Consider the following 25,912-nt stretch of genomic DNA (forward strand, 5'->3'; position numbering starts at 1 on the left):
TAACCCATTTCAGAGTAATTTTCTGTGATGAAAGCTTTTCTATAGTACAGATGTAAGCAAGCATGATTGTCATGATTGAAACCAGCTTAATAGCAGAAGGTCTAGAGCTGAGGAATTATTTTCTCTTTGTGGCATAGTTAACCAAAAATAAAAGGTATTATAGTTTCTGAAAATGACTGTCAATGTAATATACAGTAATTTGAAATTTTAATTGCAGGGTGATTTTAAAAGAAATCTATACCATATCTTACGGGACTATGGGCCTAAGATTTACAAAACACACTTACGCCCTCCAGTCCCCAGCAGAGGCACAGAGTGCAATCTCAGGGTCTTCTCAGTCAAGTGCTGTTGGACGTGTAATTGCATTTGATGAGAACCAGGAGTCCAAAAAATAGATACTAAGAGATCCTTGCTCTGAAGTCATTTTATCATTTAATAAATGATAATAATGTTTAGGGCATATGGTAGAAACTGGCTGCAGTGTAAGGCTTGTTCTGAGAAAGTGAGAGCTGTAGACTACAGGTTGTAAGAGTGCGCGTCTGAGTCTCCTTGCCCAGCCTGCTCCTCCATGCTCCAGGAAGGGTGGGTTGGATGGCATGGTTCTGTGACCTTTGTAAGGAGGGTCATCTTTCCCAGAGAAGTTACAGGAGCAGCTAAAGAAGAATTTTAATAAAACCAGGTGACGATAGCAATAAAGAAAATGGTAGAAAATCTTTATTTTTCTTCCTTGTTAGATTTTCTCCATCTCCCTCCCTCCCCTCTCCCCACCCACCCACTCATTTGAATAAACCCAGCCCTGGCTTTTGACTTTCAGTGTATCCCGGGAAGAGGGAGTGCTCTTGGAAATTATCTGCTTTCAAAGGACTGGTTTGATTTCATTAAGTATTGTTTATTGCAGGGTGCTGTTTTGTTACGTTTTACACCCGAAAAGCTGCATTAGAAGCTCAGAACGCTCTTCACAACATGAAGGTCCTCCCAGGGGTAAGAAACTCCTACTAGTAAGTGGAACCGTGGTGGCTTTGACGCATGGAACACACGGGGGGAAGTGGTGACTGCCACAGGAATTGATGTAAAGGAGGAATAAAGGGAATGTTTCAAAGAATATAGATTGAAAGTACTTCTCAGCCAAGAGAATTTTGACTTGTTGACTCACATTCTATTTTGAGATTCTGTTGAGAGATAATGAGGCAGGCGTGAGTTCAGAGACAGTTCTTGCTTTCTTGGGTGCGTCACTGCAGCGCAGTGCAGCGCGCGGACTCTGGTTATGGCGCATGGGGTTAGTTGCTGCCAGCCATGTGGGCTCTTAGTTCCCTGATCAGCAGGCAGACCCATGTCCCTGCATGCAAGGGGGATTCTTAGCCACTGGGTCACCGGAGAGGTCCCCAGAGACACCTCTTAAAGCTCAGTTTTGGTGTTTCCTTTAGAGGCCTCATTTATGTTTCTGAATTCCCTCAGTGTGTGTAATCATAATATTCACGTGTCTTCCGTCTTAGATGCATCATCCTATACAGATGAAGCCTGCCGACAGCGAGAAGAACAATGGTAAGCAAGCACGTGAGCAAGTCCTCCCCTTACAAGGTTTCTTCTGGAGTATTTGCTGTTCTCATGGCATTTGGATTGTATTGTGCACTAATTATAATTTTTTGTTGACGTATAATTGACATATAATATGTTAGTTGTACAACATGATGATTCAGTATCTGTGTATTTTGTGAAATGACACTGCAATAAGTCTAGTTATCTGTCACCATACATAGTTAAAAAAATTATTTCTCTTGTGATGAGAACTTTAAAGATCTACTTTCTTGACAACATTGAAACGTACAAGGCAGTATTAACTATAGTCACCATACATCCTTGTGACTTATTTTAAAACTGGAAGTTTATGTATAATAAGTTTATTAATGCTTTTTGACCTCCTTTACCCTTTTTGCCTCCCTCCTTTCCCCTTGCCCCTGACAAGCACCAGTCTGTTCTCTAGGAGCTCAATTGTTTTTTTGTTTGAAATATCCATGTTTAAATGAGAGCAATACAGTATTTGTTTTTCTCTGACTTAATTCACTTAACATAATGCCTTCAGGGTCCATTCATGTTGTCACATATGTCCAGATTTCATTTTTCATGGCTGAATAATAATCATGTATGTATAGAATACCCCTTTTTCTGTATCCCTTCATCTGTTGATGGATACTTAGGTTGCTTCTGTACCTTTGCTGTATAAACATGGGTGAACATAGATCTTTTCAAGTAAGTGTTTTCATGTTCATCAGCTAAATATCCAGGAGTGGAACTGCTGGATAATTTGGTAGTACTGATTTTAATTTTTTGAAGAACTTCTGTACTGTTTTGCACAGTGGCTGCACCATATAGATCCTCCCAACAGTGCACAGGGGTTCCCTTTTCTCCACATCCTCACCAACACTTGTTCTTTTTGATAATAACCATTCAAACATATGAGATAATATCTCGTGGTTTTGATTTTCCTTTCCCTGATGATTAGTGATATTGAGCACCTTTGATGTCTCTGTTGACCCTGCATTGGAAGTACGGAGTCTTAACCACTGGACCACCAGGGAAGCTGCCCATTTTTAAATCAAGTTGTTTTTCTTTTACTGTTGACTTCTTTAAGTTCTTTATACATTTTACATATTAACTCCTTATCAGATACATGATTTGCAAATACAGTAGATTGCCTCTTTATTTTGTTGATGGCTTTTTGGTTTTTTTGCTGTGCAAATCTTTTTCATTTGATGTAACACCACTTGTTTATTTTTTGCTTTTGTTGCTTTGCTTTTGGTGTCAAATCCAAAAAAAGTCATTACCAAGACTCATGTAAAGGAGTTTACCAAGCCCAACTCACCTAGGCATTTCATGGTTTCAGTTTATCTAGTACTTACTCAGAATTAATGCATTTTGAGTTAAGTTTTGTGTCTGGTGTAAGATAGAGGTTCAGTGCTGTAAGTAATCTGTCATCTGAATTGCTCTTTAAAATAAGCATGGTAAATAAATGAGATAAATAGAGTTGACAGGGAAACATTACAAGAACATCTGAGAGTGAACTGGAATGCCTTTGAACTGCATAGTTTCTTATCAACCAGAGTAAGGAGGGGAACTGAGGAAATTCCCTCCCTAAAAAATTAGGAAGGAAAACTCAGTCCTCAAGAAGATAACCAGAGTATGAAAGTGGACCGTTACATTCACTGAATGTGTGTTTCTTTTGTCATGTCAGGTAAGTGTGAAAACTCATCCTTCGGTACAGCAGTATTACTAGTGAGAGCAGACTTTGCGAAGTATGAGGCAAGATGCTGAGTTCTTGGTATTTAATACCTACAGCAACCTCTGAGGTAAACTGTTTCCTCTGTTAATCACATGAGGAAACAGGCACAGAATGGTTAAGTAACTTTCATAAGATCATGAAGCTACTATATTTCATCTCAGTGCTCCCAATTATGGTTTAAGAGTAGGTGCTAAATTATGGGGGGAAATGCATCTTAAAATGAGTACAGTAGGTCACGAGGCACAGGGCTCTGTGCTGCACTGCCGCCTGTAGTAATGGTCCAGCATTTGTTCCTCACTCTCTCAGCAGTGGAAGACAGGAAGCTGTTTATCGGCATGATCTCCAAGAAGTGCACCGAGAACGACATCCGAGTCATGTTCTCCTCGTTCGGGCAGATTGAGGAGTGCCGGATACTGAGGGGGCCCGACGGGCTGAGCCGAGGTACCTTTAAAAGCACTCAGCTTAAATTTGGAGTCTCTTTTTATTTGAATCAGTGGAAACCAGTGATCTCTAGCCACCATGGATGATACTGTCAAGATGGAGAGGGTTGAGTATGGTGTTGTGTTTCTAGGTCCCGTCATGATTCGTATCAACTGATCCCAATTCCCCCAAGGAATCTACATTTTGCACCTAAGTGTCATGCATTAAAATTCTATTTCTGTCCTTGGAGAGATTCTATGCCAAAATGGAAACACGCCTTTCACGAGAGAAACTAGAGAATGTGATTCCTCCTTTATCTCTCAAGCACTTTCTCTCCTATTTGTGCTTCCCTGATTTCTCACTGAAGCATGTATCACCTTGTTGTAACACATCATCTTCCCCACTAGATCATGAATTCCTAAAGGCAGGAATCATGTCTGTATTGTTAGCATGGTACTTGGGCACATGGTAGGTGCTCAGTAAAAGTCAGATAAATCATTGAATGAATGGACGAGTTATTGACTCTTCTCTTACCAGGTTGTGCATTTGTGACTTTCACAACAAGAGCCATGGCACAGACAGCTATCAAGGCAATGCATCAAGCACAGACCATGGAGGTAGGGGCAGATGAGCGAAAGGGACGCTCCCTTAGCCTGAGCATGCTAGGACCATGGAGCACAGAGCCGGGCAGCGTGCATAGTGTCTGGTCGCCCTAAAAGTCGCTGTTTGCTTAGTCACTTCAGTCGTGTCCGACACTTTGCAACCCCATGGACTGTAGCCCACCAGGCTTCTTTGTCCATGGGATTTTTCAGCCAAGAATACTGGAGTGGGTTGCTGTTACTTCCGATCTTCCCAACCCAGGGATCAAACCTGGGTCTCTTAGTTCTCCTGCATTGGCAGGTGGGTTCTTTACCACTAATGCCACCTGGGAAGCCCTAAAAGTTAAGCCAAACATCTAAAACACTGGTGCTTTCTTTAAAATTAGCATATTGCAACTGGTTAACCCTTTTAAGTTACCTTTTGCCACTTGTGTCTATCAAAGAGGAGAATCATTTGGCACTGAATAAAATGAGAATGCAGCCTATGTGGCACTGGAAAGGAGGGTTTCCCTCCACCCAGAATGAGGAATTTGACCCTTTGATTTTGGTGTTTTCGTAGGGTTGCTCCTCCCCCATGGTGGTAAAATTTGCTGATACACAGAAGGACAAAGAACAGAAGAGAATGGCCCAGCAACTCCAGCAGCAGATGCAGCAAATCAGCGCGGCATCTGTGTGGGGAAACCTTGCTGGTCTAAATACTCTTGGACCCCAGTATTTAGCAGTGAGTCTTTGTGGTTTGCTTTCTGCAGGCTGTGCAAGCTCCCAGCTGTTTCTTCTTCTGCTGTCCCTAGCTAACATATATAATGGCACTCACAGCTTTTAGCATATCCAAGTTTTACATAAAAATTCAGGCAACACGATATTCTTTGTCACATTAGTCTCGTGTGTGCACTGGCTCACTCTCTCTTGTCACACATCATTGGTTGTATCTTGAGCTTCTGCTCCAATTAGAGTGAAATCCTAATTTCCTAATACAAAGATTTAGAAACATGTGTCCCTGCCCCCAAGAAATAAAATTATTGGGGAAGTCTTAGCTACCAAGTATTTCTCTCCATCTGTGTCTAGTAGATGTAGAGGCCATCAATAAAATCCTTCCTGAGCCTTCCAAGAAGAGTATAACAATATATTTCCCCATCGACGGAGAGCTTGAGAGATTAACATGGACATTATTAAATGAGTTTTACAGGTGTCTATTTGAGTTCACTAAATAGTAAATAGATTTCCTTTAATTTGAATTCTCTCTTGTCAAGTTTGAGTCATGTAATCCAAAAGCAGGCTCTAATTTGTTAGATTTATTAGGTCTGCAGTGTATATTACAGGGGATTATCACTGCTTCAGCCCTCAAAAGAACCACAGGTGGCACAAGACGCTTACAACCGTCTCGTCTTTGAATCAGAAAGAACAAGTCATCTATGAAGCTACCAAAGAAGGAAAATAAATGGTGAAACCACTAGATTAGTATGGATAGTCTAAAAATATACACACAGAAGTATAGTCATTCATTCCTCATCCTTTAAAATATTATTTTATATGGAAACAGAAGAAAGGCGGTGATTTCTATCCCTCAGTACTGGGTTTTGGCTAATTTGATGCCCTCTGGTTTCCATATTTCTAACATATTAGAAGAAATTCAAGTTTATCCTTGCTGGTATTTCTCTGAAATCAGAAGACCTAGATGGTTGTTATATCTCTGCAGATTAAATTTTTCCTTGGTGCTAGAACATTGCTTAAAAGTTGAGAAAATTCAGAGATTTTAGTCTTCTGCCAGAATGATAATGCTTTGAAAATTATCTCCATGATGTGTGCTTGCTTTCCTTAGAGAGTTTGGAGCCTTCTTTTTGTTGTCACTGCCACATCTAGCAGGCACATGATGGTATATGTTGAGAGCTGTGGCCTCTTTGTTTCTGTTAAACATGATCCCCGCCCTAGGAGCTGGTCTCTTTTAGGGAAGAAGTAAAGTGCCAGGTACAGTATGTACAGTCCACTAGTTGGGACTAAGCTCATTGGCCAGGTATTTAAGAACACAAAAATAAAGATGTGAGAGCGAATGGACTGTGTGATAGCACGTCATCATTAATTAGGACCTACTAGAATGTGTGAACTTGAAACTAGAGCAGTAGTTCTTAAATCTTCGAGGTTGTGGAGCCCTTTGAGAAGCTGATAAAATTCTGTGTGTGTACATTTTTTCATTCTACTTCTGGAAGTTTGTGAACTTCCCTGAAATGCCTGTAGATTAGAGAGATTCATGATGACAGAGGAGCCAGGTCAGATGTTTATAGGAATGGATAATAGATTGAACAAAGGATCCAGAAACAAGAATACCAGCCATTCATTGATTGGGTTTGAATGGAACAAAAGGTCTCAGCAGGTTGATTAGATCAGGGTTGCAGTTTGCTAGGTACAGGGTAAGGCCGCGGAGATTCATAGCTTATAGACAGGTGCTCTTGTTTTATTAGTTATGGAACACTCGTTGAAAGAGAATATTCCCTGGATGAATGCAGACTGAGCCATCATTTGGTCATCTGCAACAGTGAGATGAATGGGACTAGATGAATGCATAGTATTCTAATCACAACGAGGTTGATCTAGTCACAAGTTCATCGTGGCTGGTAAAGGATACTCCAAGAAAGAGCCTGAAATGGTCCCAGTTGGTATTTTAAGTAGTTGGCCAAAGTAGAAATTAGGCCTCCAGATGGGAACAGCCTACAAAATGAGGTGTGTGGACCTAACCAAGGAGAACTTGGGAGAGAAACTAGACATGGTGGTCACCCGTCTGCAGACGCTGCTGGCAGTGGGCCGCACGGCTGCCTGGCTGGGCTTCGTCCTCCCCGCCCTGCCCCCGCCGTGCCACACTGTGTTGCCGGAGTCGAGCCTGGCTTAGGGCTCGGCTAACAGCCGTCCTCTGGGCCCGGGCTTCAGCTGTGCTGTGTCGTCCTGTGCTGTCACAAGCCTCGTGTTTTTGTCGTGTTGGCTTGGGTTCTTGTCTTCGACTCTCTTCTCTTTGGGGGCCTCTGCACTCTCGCTTTGCTGTGCTGTAGAGTTATCCCAGACGCAGAACCAGCCCTCACTCTCACTCTTGTTCTGTTTTTTGGTGTAATGTCTAGCTTTATTTGCAGCTCCTTCAGCAGACTGCCTCCTCTGGGAACCTCAACACCCTGAGCAGCCTCCACCCGATGGGAGGTAAGTGTTTCACTGCTGTGGAGGAGCAGCAGCAGCCACGCCAACCGACGCAGCTAACAAAAGTCTTAAGAGTTTTCTACTCTTCATGCAGAAAAAACAAATTTTCTTTCCCACTCATTACATAAACCTGATATAAGATGAACATCCTGGGATTAACTACCTTTTCTCTCGAAGGAGGCTCTTTTAGTTACTGATGTCATGTTGCTCTGCAGTTGTCTGCTGCTCCCCACCCCTTTAAGTCTTTAGTGAGAAGAACTGTTAGTACCTGCAGACTGTCTGCAACCACTTTGATAAGGAGAAAATTGCAGGAATTATTTCCACAATAAAGTGACTTTTCCAGTGGTTCTCAGAAGAAAAGTCTAAGTTGGCTTCTGTGTGTGTGGCTTGCCCTACAACTGCTAGAACCTTGGAAGTCAGTGTCTTATACATGTTATTCCTTAGGTAATTACTGTTTTTGGTATTAACACACACCATAAACTTAATTTACAGATACCAGAGTTGTTAACAAAAGGCAGCTCCACAGTCAAACCCGAGGCAGGGACGGGGCCACTCCAAAGCTGCCCAGCCCTGCCCCTCCATCGGTGGGATCCGGCTCGGCAGGTGCATCTGAGGAAGGGCTAGTCTTAGGCAAGGTGCAGTGCGCCACTGGGAAAGCTTGATAGTTTCATTTTTTTTGTCCCAGGGACTCAGAGGTTGCTGTATTTTCAGAAAGTTGCTAGATTTTAAATCTGTGCTGTAGCCTGTTTATTCTCGTTAATTCTCCACCCCTACCCATCTGCCTTTCCATTATCCAGTAAGTCGTTTGCCGCACGTTCTTGGTGCACATTGCTGGTGCAGTTCAGACTTTTTGCTCTCCTTTTACCAGTGTCGCTAGGTTCTACTTGGAGGTCTTTTCTCCAGTGTTTGTTTTCTCTTGTTTTTCTGCTTAACCTGCTTTTCAGGCGGTGGTTTTTTCTTTGTTCTCTCTACTCTTGCAGTTTTCACGTCATTCCTCCATGGTCTTCTGGATCTCTGCTGCATTTTCTGCTTGGTTCACCTCCACTGCAGAGAACAGATCCCCTGTAAAGCACGAGTGAGGGGCTCAGATACAGATTCATTCTCTGCCTCGGGCTTTGGCACTGTTCTCCTCAGTCTGCCTGGCTCCCTGGTAGACCACAGAACCCAGCCCTTTTTCTCTGATTCCCTCATTGCCCGTCCATTTATTAATGCTCACTCACTTGGGCTGGAATGCTATTGTATTCGACATGTCTTGTTTGAGGAAATGTCAAGTTTCTTAATGAGTTGAGTGGTATCTGAGTCTTTTTGGAGCTCTGTAGTATATTGCCTGTAAGGCTTACACCTAGAGCAGTTCCTCTTTGAGATGAGCCTCTGCCCGTCCGCACGGTCATTGCCGGAGTGGGTATAGCGCACGCTTGTCTGCTGGCTGATGGCTTGCTTTGGATGTTGCAGGGTTAAATGCAATGCAGTTGCAGAACCTGGCTGCCCTAGCCGCTGCTGCGAGTGCCGCTCAGAACACACCCAGCGGCACCAGTGCCCTCACCACGTCCAGCAGTCCTCTCAGCGTTCTCACCAGTTCAGGTGAGCATGGGCCGGGGCCGGGCCTGCGGGCCTTGGGCAGAGCCCCACGTGAGGATTTTGTCCTTCTGCAGAACAGTTAACACCCATTTCCAGAGGGGTCAGATCATGAACAGTAAAGTTTCACATGTCTTCTGAGTTAAGAGCGTACTCATGGTTCTCAGTTTGTTGCAGTCATCACTTCTGTGTAGCGCAAGAACATGTTACCAGAATCATTAACTGGGGCGAGTGGGGCAGAGGGTGGGAACTGGAAGCCTCCTTACAAAGAGAATGAACAGTTGAGTGATCCAGCTTGTGCTTTGGCGCCTGCTGCCGCGAGAAGGCAGGTGTTGGTCTGAGTCTGACTGGTGGGTGTCTGACAGCAGGGTCCTCACCCAGCTCCAGCAGCAGCAGCTCCGTCAACCCCATCGCCTCCCTCGGAGCCCTGCAGACACTGGCCGGAGCCACGGCAGGCCTCAACGTCAGCTCTTTGGCAGGTGAGGGCCAGTCCCTGGATGCCATCCGGTCGCTCTGTGCAGGTAGCATGTTTTAAACTGCTCTGGTAGGGACACTTAGAGTGAATGATCGGGATGTCCAGTGAAGTTAGAGATGGTCTTAAGGTTTTGAGTCAGACCTGACCCTGTCTGTTAACTATCTGTACCTTAAGACCACCTTTCTAAGGGCATTTTCTCATCTGTGAAGTGGGACTAGACTACTCTGAGGGTTGTCAAGTTAAATGAGAATACAAGTGAAATGCTGAGCACATCACGTAGCAGTGTCTGACACATAGTACACACTCAGTAAATGTTAGTGGCTATCTTGATGATAGGATTTGCCCACATCTGTCATACAGTGTATGGACTCATTTTAGTCCCCAGTCCTGGGCCTGTTATTTTACCACATTCCAGTTCTTAGGAGAAAGTGGCAGCAAATCCAGAGAAGAAGTGGGGCAAGTCACGTGTCAGTGGTATCACTTGTGCAGGTTGGAGGATGAGCTGCCTCTGGGTGTGGCAGCTTTAAATGTCCCCTTAGCCATGGGCCCTGGTGAGTGTCCTAAGACCTGACCCGTCAGATGGCTGCTGCTTCTTGGGGAGAGGCTGAGGACGAGATGACAGGGTGTGCTTTGGAGTTTGTCTTTCGCGCCAGTCGAGCCTCTCCCCCAGGGATGGCTGCTTTAAATGGTGGACTGGGCAGCAGCGGCCTCTCCAACGGCTCCGGGAGCACCGTGGAGGCGCTCACACAGGCCTACTCGGGGATCCAGCAGTACGCGGCCGCAGCGCTCCCCACCCTGTACAACCAGAGCCTGTTGGCGCAGCAGAGTATCGGTGCCGCTGGGAGCCAGAAGGAAGGTGAGTGGCGGGACGGGGCCAGGGCGCGGCGGGCACAGCCTCCGCAGCAGTGCCGAAGGGCAGGGCGAAGCCCGGGAGGGCCGTGTAGGGGGTCAGGCCGGCACTGACCTTTGGCATTGCCAAGGGTGCACTGCGAAGCTGGTCTGCGTTTGGAATGCGTTCTGGTCGTGGTCGCACCAGGACCTCTGTGGGCCCTCCTCAAGTGGGGCTGCAGCTTCAGGTGAAGAGACATACCAGCCTGGTTGTGTCTGATAGCGTTTGGCAGTCTGTTTTTGAGAGGACGTCTTCTCTCTCACAAATCTGCTAGAGGATGTCTTCTGTCTAGGTGTCCTCTTTAGCTCTGTCATTTGGCATTTTCCTCACTTTCTCATCTGTGCTTTTCCTAATTGAGGACAAACCGAAGGACAATGAGACAGAGTTACAGCCTGTGGGTTGATGGAGTGGGGAATATGTGCTTTGACACAAACAGTTTTAAATTCAGGAGAGGCTTTCTAAGCAGAAAGAGGCCTGAAAGTGGGCTTTCTAAGCAGGAGGAGGCCTAAATGTGGTTTGTGTGAGCAGAAAATCCTGCCGACATCTCTGTCCTCCTATTTGATGGGTTTTCATAGCCAGGAGCTGGCATCTAAGCGCTTCTGTAGGAAAAGGCAAGCACCCTCTCCTGCTTTGGCCCCAAGGAGTCCCGGTGCAGTGCGTCCTCCCTGCTCGGAGTTGGACATTTACCGTGTGCCCTGGGCTGTGTTGAGAGGGAGCTGTTGGGACTCTGGAGACAGTGAGCAGAAGCGTGAGGTGTTCAGTGGCGCTCTGAAGAATAATGCACAGGAAAGCAGAATAGAGGGTGCCAGAAAGATAGCATTTTACATAAAAAGAGGTTTCTCCAAGTTGACGTTTAAGCGCGGACCTTAGGGAAGGAAGGAGCGAGCCATGTGTATCTCGAGGAAGGAGAGGAATGGGGCAGAGGGGCAGCAAGCGCACAGACCACGAGGCAGCGTGTGCCGTAGCGTCTCATGACAGCAGGGAGGCCGGGCGGCTGGAGGCTGGCCGGGCTGCAGTGATGATAAAACTTCTCTGGATATGTGGTGCATGTATACAGCGGGTGTCACTCAGCCATTTAAGAGGACGAAGCAGTGCCGTTTGCGGCCACATAGATGGGCCCTAGAGATCATCACACCAAGGGAAGGGAGGCACAGAAAGATAAATATGGCACTGCTGACATGTGGAGTCTTCACAGAATGCTACAAATGAACTTATTTACAAAGCAGGAGTAGTCACTGATGTAGGAAACAGACATGTTTACAAGGGGGAAGAGGGGTGAGGAGGGGTAGATAGGGTGATTGGGATTGACATAGACACACTGAGATACATCAGACAACTAGTAAGGACTGCTGTGTAGTGCAGGGGACTCTCCTCAGTACTCTGATGACCTGTATGGGAAAAGAATCTAAAAAAGAGTGGATATGCACGTATATATATATCACTGATTCACTGAGCTACACAGCAGGAACTAACACCACGTTGTAAATCAATTATACTCCAGTAAAAATACTTTTTAAAACTTTCCTTTGGTTGGGAAGTCCTTGAGGTGAAGAGGAAAACGTACTCTGTTTTTGAGCTGAGTTGTTTATCGTATAGTGAAAGTCGCTCAGTTGTGTCCGACTCTCTGCGACCCCGTGGACGATGTAGTCCGTGGAATTCTCCAGGCCAGAGTACTGGAGTGAGTAGTCAGGGGATCTTCCCAACCCAGGGATCAAGCCCGGGTCTCCCCCACATCGCAGGCAGATTCTTTACCAGCTGAGCCGCAAGCGCGGCCCGAGAACACTGGCTTGGGGAACCTGTCCCTTCTCCAGTGGATCTGTGCACTGGGGTTCTCCCGCATTGCAGGTGGGCTCTTTACCAGCTGAGCTTTCACCGAAGTCCAGTTTTTTATCATAGGCCTGTATTTTAAAAATACATTTTTACTGAGGCCCAATTTACGTATGGTAAAATTCACCCTTTGCTGAATATAGCTCTGTGAGCCCTGACACGTCACTGCCACCATCGGTGCAGACTACTTCCGTGACCCCTGGAGATTCCCTCAGGTCTCTTCCTAGGCAGTCCCTGCCCCACCTGCCTCTGGCAACTACTGACCTCTTTGCCGGCCCTCTAGTTTCTAGGCACTCTTTTGAAACCCATTTTACTTATAATCTCTTGCTACTGTTTTTGGCTCCAAATGCAAATCTGCCTGCTCCTTCCCAGCATGCCGTCCTCCCACAGGGTCAGATTCTGCCCTCTGTCGGTGAGACAGGGCGTGAGACCGGTGGACAGGAAAGAGGGCAGGAACCTGTGTCAGTGCTTGCCCTTCAGCTCCCTGCTTCGTGTTTGGAGAGTCTGTTTAGTTCTCCAGACAAGTTTCTGTGTTTTGGGGATGCTGAGGGTGTTAACACAGGTGGAGATGGGACTCAGGTGGTGCAGGGGGAAGAGTGTGCTTGACCCCAATACCTTGTCAATCAGTGGGAATTTTGCAGGTCCAGAAGGAGCCAATCTGTTCATCTACCACCTGCCCCAGGAGTTCGGAGACCAGGACCTGCTGCAGATGTTTATGCCCTTTGGGAATGTCGTGTCTGCCAAGGTTTTTATAGACAAGCAGACAAACCTGAGCAAGTGTTTCGGTATGCTGGTGTTTCTTCTGGTGTCGGGAGGGCTAAATGTTTTTACCAGTGAACCAGAAAGAGAAGGGGCTGATAGCAGGAAGAGCTGAGCTTGACTTTGCTTAGCTTTAGTTTAACTTTGCTTTGAGTAGATAACATTACCTCATTTTGAGCCTCAGTTTTTTTTCATTTCTCTAGTGGGAATGGTGGTTTGAACCCACACTGTCGCTCCAGAGGTAAAAATAATGTATGGAAAATGGCTTGGCCAAAAAATACTTGAGGATACTGTGTAGATGTCAGCTGATACTGTTAGAAACCTGATTTGTTTCATGTGATGTAATTTCAAGAAGTCTTCTTCCTGCTGAGAAAAATTGAGATTTGAAACTCAGCTCATGTAAGGATCCTGTTGCATAAGGAGAACTGAGGCTGTCCTTGCCTCCTCACGCCCCTCACTCGGTTTCCGCTTGGACACACAGGTTTTGTAAGTTACGACAATCCTGTCTCGGCTCAAGCTGCCATCCAGTCCATGAACGGCTTTCAGATCGGCATGAAGCGGCTTAAAGTGCAGCTCAAACGTTCGAAGAATGACAGCAAGCCCTACTGAGCGTGCCCCCCTCTTGGGACTGGAGTGAGAGGGTCTTCTGGTAAGTGGGGGAGGAGCGCCCTTGGTGGTTCGAAGCCCTGAGGCTGCGCTGGCAGCCCTGGACCCTGACCCTGCCACTCCCGCAGCCACAGCGTGCCCTGAAGACTCGGCTGCTGCCTTCTGTGGGGATTGCGCTTCGTTCAGAGGACAAGTTTGTGCTTTGGTTTCCAGTGTTTTACTTTGGAGTTTAGGTGCCATATCCTGAGTTGTTTTTTTTTTTTTTCCTTTATTTAAAAGTTTGCTGTGTTTGTAACCAGTGTGTGTTGAGAAGGACCAACATCAAACTGCCCTGGGGGAGGAGGGGAAATGGAGAAACATTAAAAAAGAGGATCAGAATTTGCCCCAAACTATCCCAAGAGAGAGGACGAAGTTAGACGGAAGTGGACCCCCAGAATCTTCCTGAGCACGAGAGTGGGTGACGTGAGAACTGATAACCAAGAGCTTTTGGGGGGCAGAGCAGGTGGGATTGGCTTTGGAGAGGGAGAGTGACTTGGAACCCGGCAGCCCTGGGAGCTGGAGGCTGAAACTCCTCTGTAGCCGCCTTCGGTGGAAAGTCTGCGTTCTTGCCAGCGATTATTTAGATTCTCATCTAGGATTTCTGCCCCTCTTTCCCAAGGAGGGGCTGACAAGTCTCTGGAAATAAAGCACCTATTAAATTAGCCTGACATGCAAAAAGCAGGAATTTGTCATCCGTTACCCAGCCAGCCAGTGCTGTTGGATTGGCCCTTCCTTCCTGGCTGGTGGCTCTTAGGAAGAAGAAGCCAGTCAGAGAGGTTGTGTTTCGTTTATTTCAACACCGGACCCTTAGACCATGGCCCATGTCTACCAGGTCCCTTTAAAGGTGGCCTCTCGGGAAGCCACTGTCAGGCTTCCTTTTTTGTAATTGACCACAGCAAGGAATGTCACTTCCACCCCAACCACCGTTTTCCCGTGAGGGTAGACCCAAGAAGGGCTTATGGTATCTGGCAGAAGGGAGCACCTCTCCTGAGCAGAGTAATCAAAAGCCGTCGAGTTGGGGGAAGAAGAGCCTGCTTCTCAGTGTACCTGAATCCTAGGGTCCCTTTGAGCTGGTGCTGCATTTCCCGGCGGCCAGCACTCAGTACTTAAAAGGATTAAGCAGTTTGTGTTTGCCTCCTTGGTTGAGACAGCCCGGGCGTGGCGTCTGAGTGGAGGCAGGCCCCTCTTCTAACCGCTCCAGCCCTGTGCTCTGCTCTTGGTGACAGAGGAGACGGCAGGACGTTTACAGCCTCCCTCCGTGTGGGTTTAGTGTTCATTTACCTCAGTATTACCGTGTTCATTTCTGTCCTCCTGCTCACAGTCAGCTCCCTGCTGCCTCCCACAGGCCTCACTCTTGCCTGTGACCCACACAGCCTCGGGGCTCTGCCTCTGCTCCAAGAAGCGCTGTTAGTGGGGAGGCCCGGGAAGGACCTGCTGTCGGGAATGTGTCCCTGGGCAGAAGTGGCCCTGTCAGGATATGACCCTTAGCCAAGGCCAGGGACCGAGTGCCTGGGGTCCTCAGCCTCGCAGACGTCAGCCCTGCCCCCTAGCGGCAGAGGCGCGATCGCAGGGGTTGGTTTGCTGTCGGTCAGACGGGAGCGCTCTCCTTGTCACGCTGTCCTCGGGCCTCAGACAAGCATTGACCGTCTTGCTGTTGTGCAGATAGTTGGTGGTGGTGGATTATCCCATTGAAGCTGGGACAGCTGTTCCCTTCTCATAGTGATAACTTGGGTCTGTTGTCCTCTAAGAAACATGAAACATACTTCTTAAGCTGAACCACGTAAACTTGAATTCCTCGCACTGGGAGAAATGTGTCCTGTGTTTCAAGGATAAAACTGTTCCAAAGGCTTCCAGGGTCATGATGGGATTTTTTAAATAAATGCAAAAAATAAAAATAAAAAAAAAGAAAACAAAAAAAGAAAAAAATGCTAGGTTGGGGAGGCGCCGTTCTGAATCCCAACCGGCTGGAACCAAGAATGTCGTTTCTATTTTTATAGAAGTTTTATACAGCTCCGGGGTGGAGAATATTTATTACCTAAATTATATCTCTGGAAAAGGCCAGGATTTTGTAGAATCCAGAATGTGATTGTTGTACACGCAGGGTGCTGTGTATGATTGAAACTACTGACTTTCTGTGGCCGTCTGCAGCCCAGCTAACCTGCCCGCGGGGGAGGAGTAAAGCTGTGAATTGGCGGAGGAGAGAGCTGTGCTCCCCAGGCTGCTGCCGGTGCTGTGACCGCTCGCCTTCTGTTCTGTCTTCCTCCTTGGCCCGCGTGGGGTTTTCCAAAGCCCGGAGCTCCACTCTGCGCCCACCTTTTCCCTTTCCCTCCCTCCTCCCCCATCTCACTGTTAATTGCATACCTGTTTGTCCTGGGCTCCAGGGACCCCTTCGCTGTTGGCATGAAAGTTAAAGGTGTAATCAGCCTGCCTCTGATACCAGACCCTGAGGTTTCTATACCTGATGTGGGTTCTTTCCAAAAGGGGTGTGCACCTCGGTGCAGCCGGGGAGCCCAGGCGCTTCTCCCCCGCGAATTCCCACAGCAGTGCTGCCCTCGAGCACAGTTCTCTCCCCAGGCCAAAGATGGTGGTGTGTAGAAGCTGCTCCCCCTACAAGTCTCACGGCGTCAAAGGGTTCAGCTCGGAGAGGGGGGACTCGCAGTCAAGTCTTAAGCAATCCTTTTCTGTTGCGTGGGGGTTTCACTTACATAAATGTGTTTTCTGCTGTAGTTTTGTTTCTTCCTTGGGTTTCATCATGAAATTGATTTGCCTTGAATGCAGCCAGACACTGTCTCCTGGGTCCCACAGGAGTGGCCAGGGCCCGCGTGGAAGCTAAGAGCTTGGATTTCCGGCAACAGAGGGCCATCCCCATGGGAAGGGGGAGAAATTCTGGCCCTCTCCCCCAAAGAATTCTACCCGCCCCAGCCGGCAGCTCCAGCTGCCTCCCTGAGTCTGGACCAGGAGTGGGACGGGAGGCTGAGGCTCTGCTCCGCCGGAGAGCTGCTTTTCGGATGTGTTTGGGCGCTTCTGGGGAAATCCAAGCCTTAGGTTCCCTCTGTCTCTGGCAGTTGGATGTTTTCCTGGTGTCCTCCATGTCCTTTTTGCCTTTCCCCTGTGTCCATTGTTAGCATGTGCGAAAGTCGCGTCATTGCCCAGCCCTCCCTGCCCGCCTCCGCATTTCAGGGCTGCACACAGTGAGTGTTCTGTTCTCTCTCTCTGTTTGGATGTATTGCTCTGTGTAACTCAGTGGGTCTCCCTCTTTCTGGTTTGTTTTTTTTTCTAGATTCCTGCCGTTTGTTCATCGTTGTGCCTAAAGCATGTCGATGTGGCGTCAAGTACATCGTCCAAATCCCTGTCTCTTCAGCTTCTCTGATGCTTGAACTCTCACCTTTGACCTTGTGTTGACCTTTGATGCTGATGTGTATTTTTATTATGTTTGTTTCTTTCTTTGTTTTTTCTTTTTTCTTTCCTTTTTTTTTTCTTTTGTGCTGCCAAATTGGTTTTGCTAGAACGACTGCTGAAGGGGAAATATTTAAACTTGCATTTGAATATAAAAAAATCTATTTTTCTAGAACTTCATAAGATAACCACTTGATTTTGTGATTCCAATCCTTTGTAATTGTCTTCAGAGCAGCCCTACTAGCACATACCGCGTGGTGTTTGTATTTCTGTGGACACACAGCCAGTCCGTTCCTAGGCTTCGTTTCTCTGTGTGCGTAGTTTTAAAGACAACTTTGGAGTAAACAATGAAATAAAAGATGTCGCTAAAACCTTTGAGGCTCCTGAGCACATTTTGCTGATATAGTTTGTAGGGCTTGAGGAGACCGCATGTGTTCCTATTTTTGTTTTTTCTGAGTTCTCAACTGCAGAAAACCCCTGAACCCTTTTTCCTTTTTGACCACCGGCTGCAGCTTGGGCCCCAGGCCAGCCCCCGCGCTCCTGGGGCTCTGCCCTGGAGCGGGAGGTCTGTGGGTCCCCCTGCCGCCAGCCCCGCTGTGCCCGCCCCCCACGCCTGTTCCTGCAGTCTCCACAGCAAAATGTGATACTTTGATTGTTTTTGTTTTTGTATTGTTTTTGTTTTGAATTTTTTCCTTTCCTACTGAGATTATGCCCAGAAAAAACAAGTTCTGCATGTTTCCTGCTGTTTCTTCACACCCTCGTATATATCACCTTCACCTCTCTGTTTTCTATAGTTTGTGCAAAAACTGACCGATTTAAAAGGGTTTCAAAGAAGCTGTTTTGAATTGTTGTGGGTTGATTTTTTTTTTCTTTCCAAGATTGTATTGTTTTATTTTGAAGTGGCAACTTTCTCCTCTATTGCCCTTAGAGCGTTTGCCTGTGCACTTAGACTGTCTCCTCACACGGCCTCCAGGCCTCGGGGGGCCTCCGGGGGCCGGCTGCTCTGCTCAGAGACGTGTGGGAAGGGGGTTCCAGAGAGGCGCAGGAGTGAGAGCGCACGCAGAGGGTGGCTGTGGGCAGGCAGGAGGCGGAGGGCGCTCCCAAGCACTCGGAGGAGGAGGGCATGCGTGCGCTCAGCGGCAGCGCTCCTGCCAGCGCTGCTGTGAGAAGCACAGCACTGCAGTCTTCACACTGTTTACAGCCCCGGGCCCCGGCCGCCCCACTCTGCTCTTCACTGGAGCTCTGCTCTTGCTTAGCTGGTGGGGTGGGGGTCAGGGCGGTTTTTTGTGTTTATTTTTTTAAATTGGGTGAAGAGCCAAATAGCTACTGTCCCCGGGTGCCAGGCAAGCCCCGGTCCTTGGTTCCCTGAGGGGAGCCTGCCCTCCTCTCTCGGGGCACCGTCCAGCCTCAGGGTCTGCAGGGACTTGAGTGAGAATGTGCATGGCGAAGGGCGAGGCCAGAGGAGACGTGAGGTCGCGGGGTGGGTCTGTGGAGGTCAGAGGTTGCAGGGGGCGGCATTTGGGATAGCTTCCACCCAGGCCCGAGCGGCTGGTGGGCGAGCGAGCTGGGAAGTAAGGCTGTCCAGGGAGGGGTGGAGAGGGGGGCCAGGGACGGGGGGTGGGGGGGATGGTAGAAGCACTGTCCACATCATCCACGCTGCAGGTGATGAGGAAGGGTCTCGGCAGGCTCTCTGCCCCGGGACCGGGCAGGCGGCCTAGTGTTAGCTTGGGGCCCCCCTTACCCGGAGGAGAGGGGGGCCAGGTGGAGGCCCAGGGGATGGTAGGCTGCTTAATTTCTTCAGAGGGGTGAGTGGATGGAAGGAGGCCAGGAACCCCAGCCTGAGCGAGACCGCCACGCACCCCACAGTCTGACTGCACAGAGCGGCCTCTGTGGGCGGAAGGCGCCGAGGCTCCCCTTCCTGTGTTCAGAACCCATGTTTGCCAATACATTTTGCTTTCAATTCCAAGAGGAGCTCTGGGAAAACCTGTGGATAAAACCAAATGCCAAACGTTGGACGTTGTTTCCTTTTCCTTTTCTCTCTCTGATTGTTTTAATTGTTCTGTGGTGGTTTTAATGGATTTGAGACCCTGGAGCGGCAGCTGCCTTTCTGATTTCCAGCTGCTTTTTGTGAATAATTTAAAAAGAAAAAAAAAAAAGAAACTTTACATTTTGGAGACAAACCTGTGTGAGTTTTTTATTGGTACAAACGTTGTATTTAACACTAGGGGTTTTGTACAGTTTTTTGCCTTTTCTACTAGAAAACAATGTAAAGTGATTTCACAATGTGAAGAGAAAAAATTGCCACTATGACCAAACGCACAGTCTGTTCTGCAGCAACAACGGGATTCAATCAACTCAAAGTCGTGACTCAGCCGTAGAAACGCTTTTTCTTTACCTTGTTTGAGCTTTTCCTTTCTTTCTGTTTTGATTTGCAAAAGAAAATGTCTTTTTTGTGTGAACTTGTGTTGTACTATGTAGAAAATTATGGATTTTACTTTAATGGTTTAAAAAAAAAAAAAAGGCAAGAAGAGCCCCTGTAGCTTTTCTGACCTGATCACAGAGTTTGTGTAGTGGATTAAAAAAGAAAAAAAAAAAATTGTTACAAGTTTGGAGCAAGGGAGTATGTGTTTAACAGGAATCTCCTTCCTTTTTTGTGTGTTTTTCCTTCTGTCCCTACGGGGAACCTAAATCTGTTTTAATTGCACAGACACGCGGACAAAAAGTCATTTTGTATCTGCCAAGTGTGGTACCTTCTTTGTTTATTTGCTATTAAACTGTTTGAGAAGAACTGACGTTGTCTTCTGTGCTGTTGATTGTTGGGGCGGTGGCCTTTGGGCAGCGGGGTCGGCCTTCCTGAGGAAGGGGTGGGCACTCTAGTGTGGTTCCACTTTGATGTGCCCTTAGTATCTAGTGGGACCACCCCAGACTCCTGAAAGCACAGGATTTCTTCCAGAAAAGCAACTTCTGTATTGATCCTGCGTTCTTCTCAACGTACCCACTAGCAAGGAGGCACTGAGAAAATTTTGGAGCAGCCTTCATTCCTGTGCTTCTTACATTGCCAGTCGTGGCCGCCACCCTGCAGGACTGGCCCAGACCTGTTGGGTGCAAGTCCCTTCCTTGGCTTCGGGGTTCCTGACCCCAGGGAGGCAGCCAGCGAGCCCTGAGGTGCCGTGCGTGGGGGCTTCCTCACTCCAGACCAAGGTGCATGGGCTCCTTTTCCCCTCTCTCTGACCTTAGGACAAGGTCACATTTCTAGGATTTCTTGGGTTCAGTACTCAGTAATTCTAGATCACTTTCCGAGTGAGGCCAGTACCGAGGCTTCTCCCCACACCTCTAAACTGCGGATGCAGTCAGCCCCTGGGCCAGGAGCCTCAGGCCCTCTGGCTGAGGCATGAGCTGGTCTGCCCCTTGCTACCACTGTCAGCCTCACTCCTCTAGGAGGCTAGTCCTCGTGAAGCTGGCGCCTGTCTGGGAGCCCACAACCAGCTCTGGCCAGTAGGTGGGCCAAGCCTCAGCCTTCTCATCAGACTGGCTCTATGTGGGGTGAGTCTGGAGTAGCGTTTCCCAGAGTGGGTTTACTGGTTGCTAGCTCACGAGATGTTTATGCAGTAATTGTCCCAGCTAGTGTTCACTGACCACCATCTAGTGCTGCGGGGAACACCTAACACGCACTGAATGCTCTTGTCTTTATAACCCCTGGGAGGGACCTGCTGTTCCCATCCCCACTTAGCAGATGAGCACTGAGGTTAAAAGAAATTGGGTTGTGGACTTCTCTGGTGGTCCTCTGGTTAAGACTCCATTTTTGCACTGCAGGGGGCATGGGTTTGATCCTATGTGCCACATGGCATGGTCCCCAAAATAAATAAAAATAAAATTCTTCACTGAAGAAAAATAAATTGCATTGAGGGGGCGGGAGAAAGCGTTCATCTTGGCGCCCCCCCCCCCCAAAAAAAAGGTAACCAAAGTTACTGTGTTTTTTTTTTTTTAATGCAGTAGTTTATTTACAGACATCTAATATGTTGAGATCACAAGTTTGATCCTTTTATCAAAGAGATTGCACCTCTTAGAACGCTCCCCTTAATATCTGTGTCCTGAATTCCCCACCCGGCCCCAGCCACACTGCACAGTTTTGGGGGTCTTACTTCCCCAACCAGAAATTGAACCCCAGGCCCTCGGCAGTGAAAGGGCAGAGTCCTAACCCCTGGACCACAGGGAATTCCCTCTTGGCTTATATTTTAGGTCGTGAGTGTCTTACTATAAAGGTGCAGCAAATCCAGATACAGGGTACAAAGTCTTCATAGCTAGTAGCTTCCCCTTGTTTTCCCCTGAAAGTGGGAAAATATTCCCACAGACCACAGAGGTTAGGAACCTCCAGACGCTCTGTTCCAACATAGTAGCGCTGTTGAATCTGCGAAAGTCTCAGAGACTGAAGGTGGACGTGATGGCAGCAGCACACCAAGACCTCCTTTCCCAACGACCTGTCTCCCCCGTGTCCAGAGTACTGCTGTATTTCATTGTCTTTTTGTCCTATGCACGTTTTAGAAATAGACCTGGGATCATACTAAAAAGGAGACCCCGAGTTGTCCCTGGGAAGGGGTGGGCACTGAAGAGTCAGACCAGGTCTGCCTGGCTTGCAGGCCATCACCCCTGAGGAGAAGGAACTCCGTAAAAGCACCCGAGTGCTTGACTTAACCTGTGCAGTCTCATCGCGTGTGATTGGCGTGCTGTCCTCGGCTCAAGGGGAGGGGCCCTACATCCCTCTGACTCCCTCAGTGGTGCATATCTCTCAGCTTTGGCCTCAGAGTGACTCTCGGTCACTCTAAGGGATTCACTAGTAACTCCTCAGAATTGTTGGCCAGCACGCCCCTACAAGGTGCCACTCCCTGTGAATACTGGGGTGCTTCCTAAACTTGGTCATTCCTACCATGCAGTTCTTTCTTTACATCAGTTCCGTTCAGTCACTCAGTCGTTTTCGACTCTGCAACCCCACCGACTGCAGCAGGCCAGACTTCCTGTCCATCACCAACTCCCAGGGTTTACCAAACCCATGTCCATTGAGTCGGCGATGCCATCCAACCGTCTCATCCTCTGTCGTCCCCTTCTCCTCCTGCCCCCAATCCCTCCCAGCATCAGGGTCTTTTCCAGTGAGTCAGCTCTTCGCATCAGGTGGCCAAAGTATTGGAGTTTAAGCTTCAACATCAGTCCTTCCAATGAACACCCAGGACTGAGCTCCTTTAGGATGGACTGGTTGGATCTCCTTGCAGTCCAGGGGACTCTGGTCTCCATCACTTGTTGCCACTTAAGCTCATCTTTACCTCATGTTTAATTTTTTTTTTTTTTTTTTGCATTGTGGTAAAGTAAACGTTAACAATTTTCTATTCTAACCATTTTCAGGTAAACAGTTCAGTGACATTCAGTACCTTCACAATGTGGTACAACCATCACCATTTAATGTTTTAAATCAGCTTGAAACGCACCTTTTGTAACTTCACCTCCCTCTGGCCGTTGGTATTTGTGAAGTCACAGGTTTGATGCCCTTAGTTGTATGTTTTAAAATACACATCAAGGGATGTACCTGGCTGTCCCGTGGTTAAGACGTGGGGGGGCACAGGTTCGATCTCTGGTCAGGGACCCGACACCCCACACATGCTGCTCAGCCAAAATTAAATACACCTGAGGCCACATGAGCATTGGTGCACAGAGAACGGCCACGCAGCACCTTCTCAAAGGATCTGTGCTCACACTTCCGGAATCTGGGCCAGGGTGAAAAGTCGGGCTTGCCCGTGGACTCTTCAGGACCTGTTGCCTCTGAAATTAGAAGGTATTGGTTGAACCTGAACTCCTGCCTGACCCTGGTGCCCTGTGATTCACGGTAGAGAATGAGGTGGCAGATCTCTCTTTAAGTCTTTGCGTTCGGACTCCTGTATTCCTGAGACAGGAGAAGGCAGTGGCACCCCACTCCAGTACTCTTGCCTGGAAAATCCCATGGACGGAGGAGCCTGGTGGGCTGTAGCCTATGGGGTCAGGAAGAGTCGGACACGACTGAGCAACTTCACTTTCACTTTCACTTTCGTGCACTGGAGAAGGAAAGGGCAACCCACTCCAGTGCTCTTGCCTGGAGAATCCCGCGGACGGGGGAGCCTGGAGGGCTGCCGTCTCTGGGGTCGCACAGAGTCGGACACGACTGAAGCGACTTAGCAGCAGCAGCTGCATTCCTGAGACAAAACTTGACATAAAAATAAGTATGACTTGAACATCTTCCAGTTTAACATCATACTTAAAGGCTGTTGTTTCTCTTTAAAAATTTACCAGAAAGGGATTATGTCAAAGGTACTATTTTTAACCTCAAAAAATTTTAGGTTTGTGCGTCTCTATAATCATGTATTTGTGTCTTACTTAAACTGTTTATATATATGTGTGTGTGTGTGGGTATATGTATATATATATATATATTTTTTTTTTTTTTTACAAGCTCCCATTCAGTCACCTTTATTTTTTTTACTAGATTCCTCAGGCACCTAATTTTTGCCACAGTCCTAGTTCCCAGCTTCCTGGCCTTCTCAGTCAGTACATGACCTCCCTGAATCTCCCAGGTACATCACACACTGTGCTCACCTGAACATCTCAATCCCTGATGAAGACTAGCCGTCAGGAAGGAAATGAAAAAGCAGGTTTGTCCCTTCACCTCTGGGAATGTCAAACTAGTGTGTGGTGACATCGCCCTTCCATGAGGGACCGTAATGTGGCTTTCTCTTGCGCCTTCTGCGTTTCTCAAGCTCTTTTCCTCGGGAGTCCTTCCCAACCCACCCCCACCACCATCTGGTGTTCAATTTCTTTTGCATACATTGACTTTCTCCTTACTGGTACAGGCTCCAGCTATAGAAAGGGCTCTAGTTCTTTGAAATCACAGTCAGATCTGGGGATGGGAGAATGAACACATTTTGGCCAGGAAGCTGTGGCCTGACACTCCAGCCAAGTCTACAGGACCTCAGCCCCACTTCCATCCCCCCGCCCCCATGAAGGGTCCCAGTGACCTGAAGCCCCCTGTGGTTTTGAGTGTTTTTGAACTGCCTGCCTTATTGAGATGTAATTCACACACTATAGAGTTTGCCCACTAAAGCATCCAGGTCTGGTTTTGAGCATTGTGCAGCCATCACCATAACCTAATTTTAAAACATTTCATCACCCTAAAAAGAAACCCTCTATTCCTTAGACGTCACTCACCTTCTTCCCCCCACTGCCCATTCCCATTCCCAGCCCCTCAGTTCAGTTCAGTTCAGTCACTCAGTTATGTCCAACTTTGCGACCCCATGGACTGCAGTATGCCAGGCTTCCCTGTCCATCACTGATTCCTGGGGTTTACTCAAACTCATGTCCATTATGTCGGTGATGCCACCCAACCATCTCATCCTCTGTCCCCTTCTCCTCCTGCCTTCAATCTTTCCCAGCATCAAGGTCTTTGTAAATTAGTCAGTTCTTCACATCAGGTGGCCAGAGTATTGGAGTTACAGCTTCAGCATCAGTCCTTCCAGTGAATATTCAGGACTGATTTCCCTTAGGACGGACTGGTTGGATCTCCTGGATTTGTCATATAAATGCAGTCATACAGTATATGCCTTTTGTGTTTGGCCTTCACTTAGCCTACTTCCTGAGGCATCTTTCCCTTTCCTCCGCCTGCTTCAAAAGTACTCACCACACTAACCTGGGACCACCTGCTCCTGCCCTTTCTAGCCCTTCTGAGCTCATCTCCTGTTTCTGCAGCGCCTGGTCCCTTCTACTTCTCCCAACTCCTGCCACCTGCTGTGTGATCTCTCCTGACCCAGAGACCTGCCCTGCCTGCATTGTCCGCTGTGATTACCTGTTAGCCAATTGAGCTATTAATTAAGATGAAGACTTCCTTTCTGGACTTCCCTGGTGGTCCGATGGCTAAAACTCCACGCTCCCAATTCAGGGGGCCCAGGTTCGATCCTTAGTCAGGGAACTAGATCCCCCATGCCACAACTAAGACGTGACACAGCCAGGTAAACACATTAAAAAAAACAAATCCCACCTGTAGAGTGGAGCTTCATGAGGGCAAGGACCATGGAAGCGCTGTCCTTCACTGGAGCCCTGTTTTGTTTAGTCCCTAAGTTGGGTTTGACTCTTGGCGACCCCATAGACTGTAGCCTGCCAGACTCCTCTGTCCATGGGATTTCTGAGGCAAGAATACTTTACTGGGTTACCATTTCCTTCTCCAGGGCACCTTCTTGACCCAGAGATCAAACCCAAGTCTCCTGCATTGCAGGCAGATCCTTTACCACTGAGCACGTGGGAAGTCTCACCAGAGCCCTCGGGCTGGTAGATACAAAGCATCCAGGAGACATTTAATAAGTACGTGAGCAAATAAATATCCAAAATGAACAAATAAATATCTGAAGGTGACGGTTGCGTCTGTCAAGAGCTTCCAGGTATGCTTTTTCCCTCAAACTGCATTACATTAGATTTTTATTTAGAAATCCATCCACTCCAGAAAAAGCTGAGGAATTTTTCACACCTGCTGATAAGCCACTAGCTACCAGCCAGTACCCGAATTCTCTGTAGGCCCCCAGTGGCCGTGAGGCAAATGATGGCTCGGTCCCTTAGAGGCATGACAGGGGTCCTGCTGACACAGCTTCCGGCTGCCTGGGGAGGCTGGTGCTGCCACCGGCTCCATGGGCCGCCCCACTGCTGGAGAGCCCGCTGGGCAGCCAGGGAAGGCCCTCGACAGAGGGGAGCCTGTGCGTGGCCCCCCAGCCCTGAGGGCGCCACCAACCTAGTCATCCCTGCAGTGCAAAGAGTGCCCTGAGCCTGGAGCGAACATGACATGGTGGCCCTTTTAAAGGTTATAAGGGTTG

The 25,912-nt window shown here is 47.9% G+C and overlaps 1 protein-coding gene across 29 annotated transcripts in view; it reads left to right on the forward strand.

Annotated features, from left to right (window-relative positions):
- CELF1 (CUGBP Elav-like family member 1) overlaps positions 1 to 25,912 on the forward strand; it is an 88,343-nt gene that overhangs the window by 46,911 nt on the left and 15,520 nt on the right. For 8 of the 29 annotated variants that reach the window (XM_070473024.1, XM_070473029.1, XM_070473021.1 and 5 more), the window contains 11 exons: positions 899 to 981; positions 1,494 to 1,542; positions 3,584 to 3,718; positions 4,235 to 4,314; positions 4,856 to 5,017; positions 7,401 to 7,476; positions 8,926 to 9,054; positions 9,414 to 9,569; positions 10,194 to 10,379; positions 12,881 to 13,024; positions 13,480 to 19,827. In XM_070473024.1, coding sequence (XP_070329125.1) covers positions 899 to 981; positions 1,494 to 1,542; positions 3,584 to 3,718; positions 4,235 to 4,314; positions 4,856 to 5,017; positions 7,401 to 7,476; positions 8,926 to 9,054; positions 9,414 to 9,569; positions 10,194 to 10,379; positions 12,881 to 13,024; positions 13,480 to 13,607 — 1,328 coding nt within the window. In that variant the 3' untranslated portion in view covers positions 13,608 to 19,827. Of the gene's footprint in view, positions 1 to 898; positions 982 to 1,493; positions 1,543 to 3,583; positions 3,719 to 4,234; positions 4,315 to 4,855; positions 5,018 to 7,400; positions 7,477 to 8,925; positions 9,055 to 9,413; positions 9,570 to 10,193; positions 10,380 to 12,880; positions 13,025 to 13,479; positions 19,828 to 25,912 lie in introns of those variants that run through there. The other 21 variants (XM_070473012.1, XM_070473020.1, XM_070473009.1 and 18 more) reach the window with 15 other exon arrangements.

This window comes from Odocoileus virginianus, chromosome 10, assembly GCF_023699985.2.
Source record: "Odocoileus virginianus isolate 20LAN1187 ecotype Illinois chromosome 10, Ovbor_1.2, whole genome shotgun sequence".
In the NCBI taxonomy this organism is placed as follows: domain Eukaryota; kingdom Metazoa; phylum Chordata; class Mammalia; order Artiodactyla; family Cervidae; genus Odocoileus; species Odocoileus virginianus.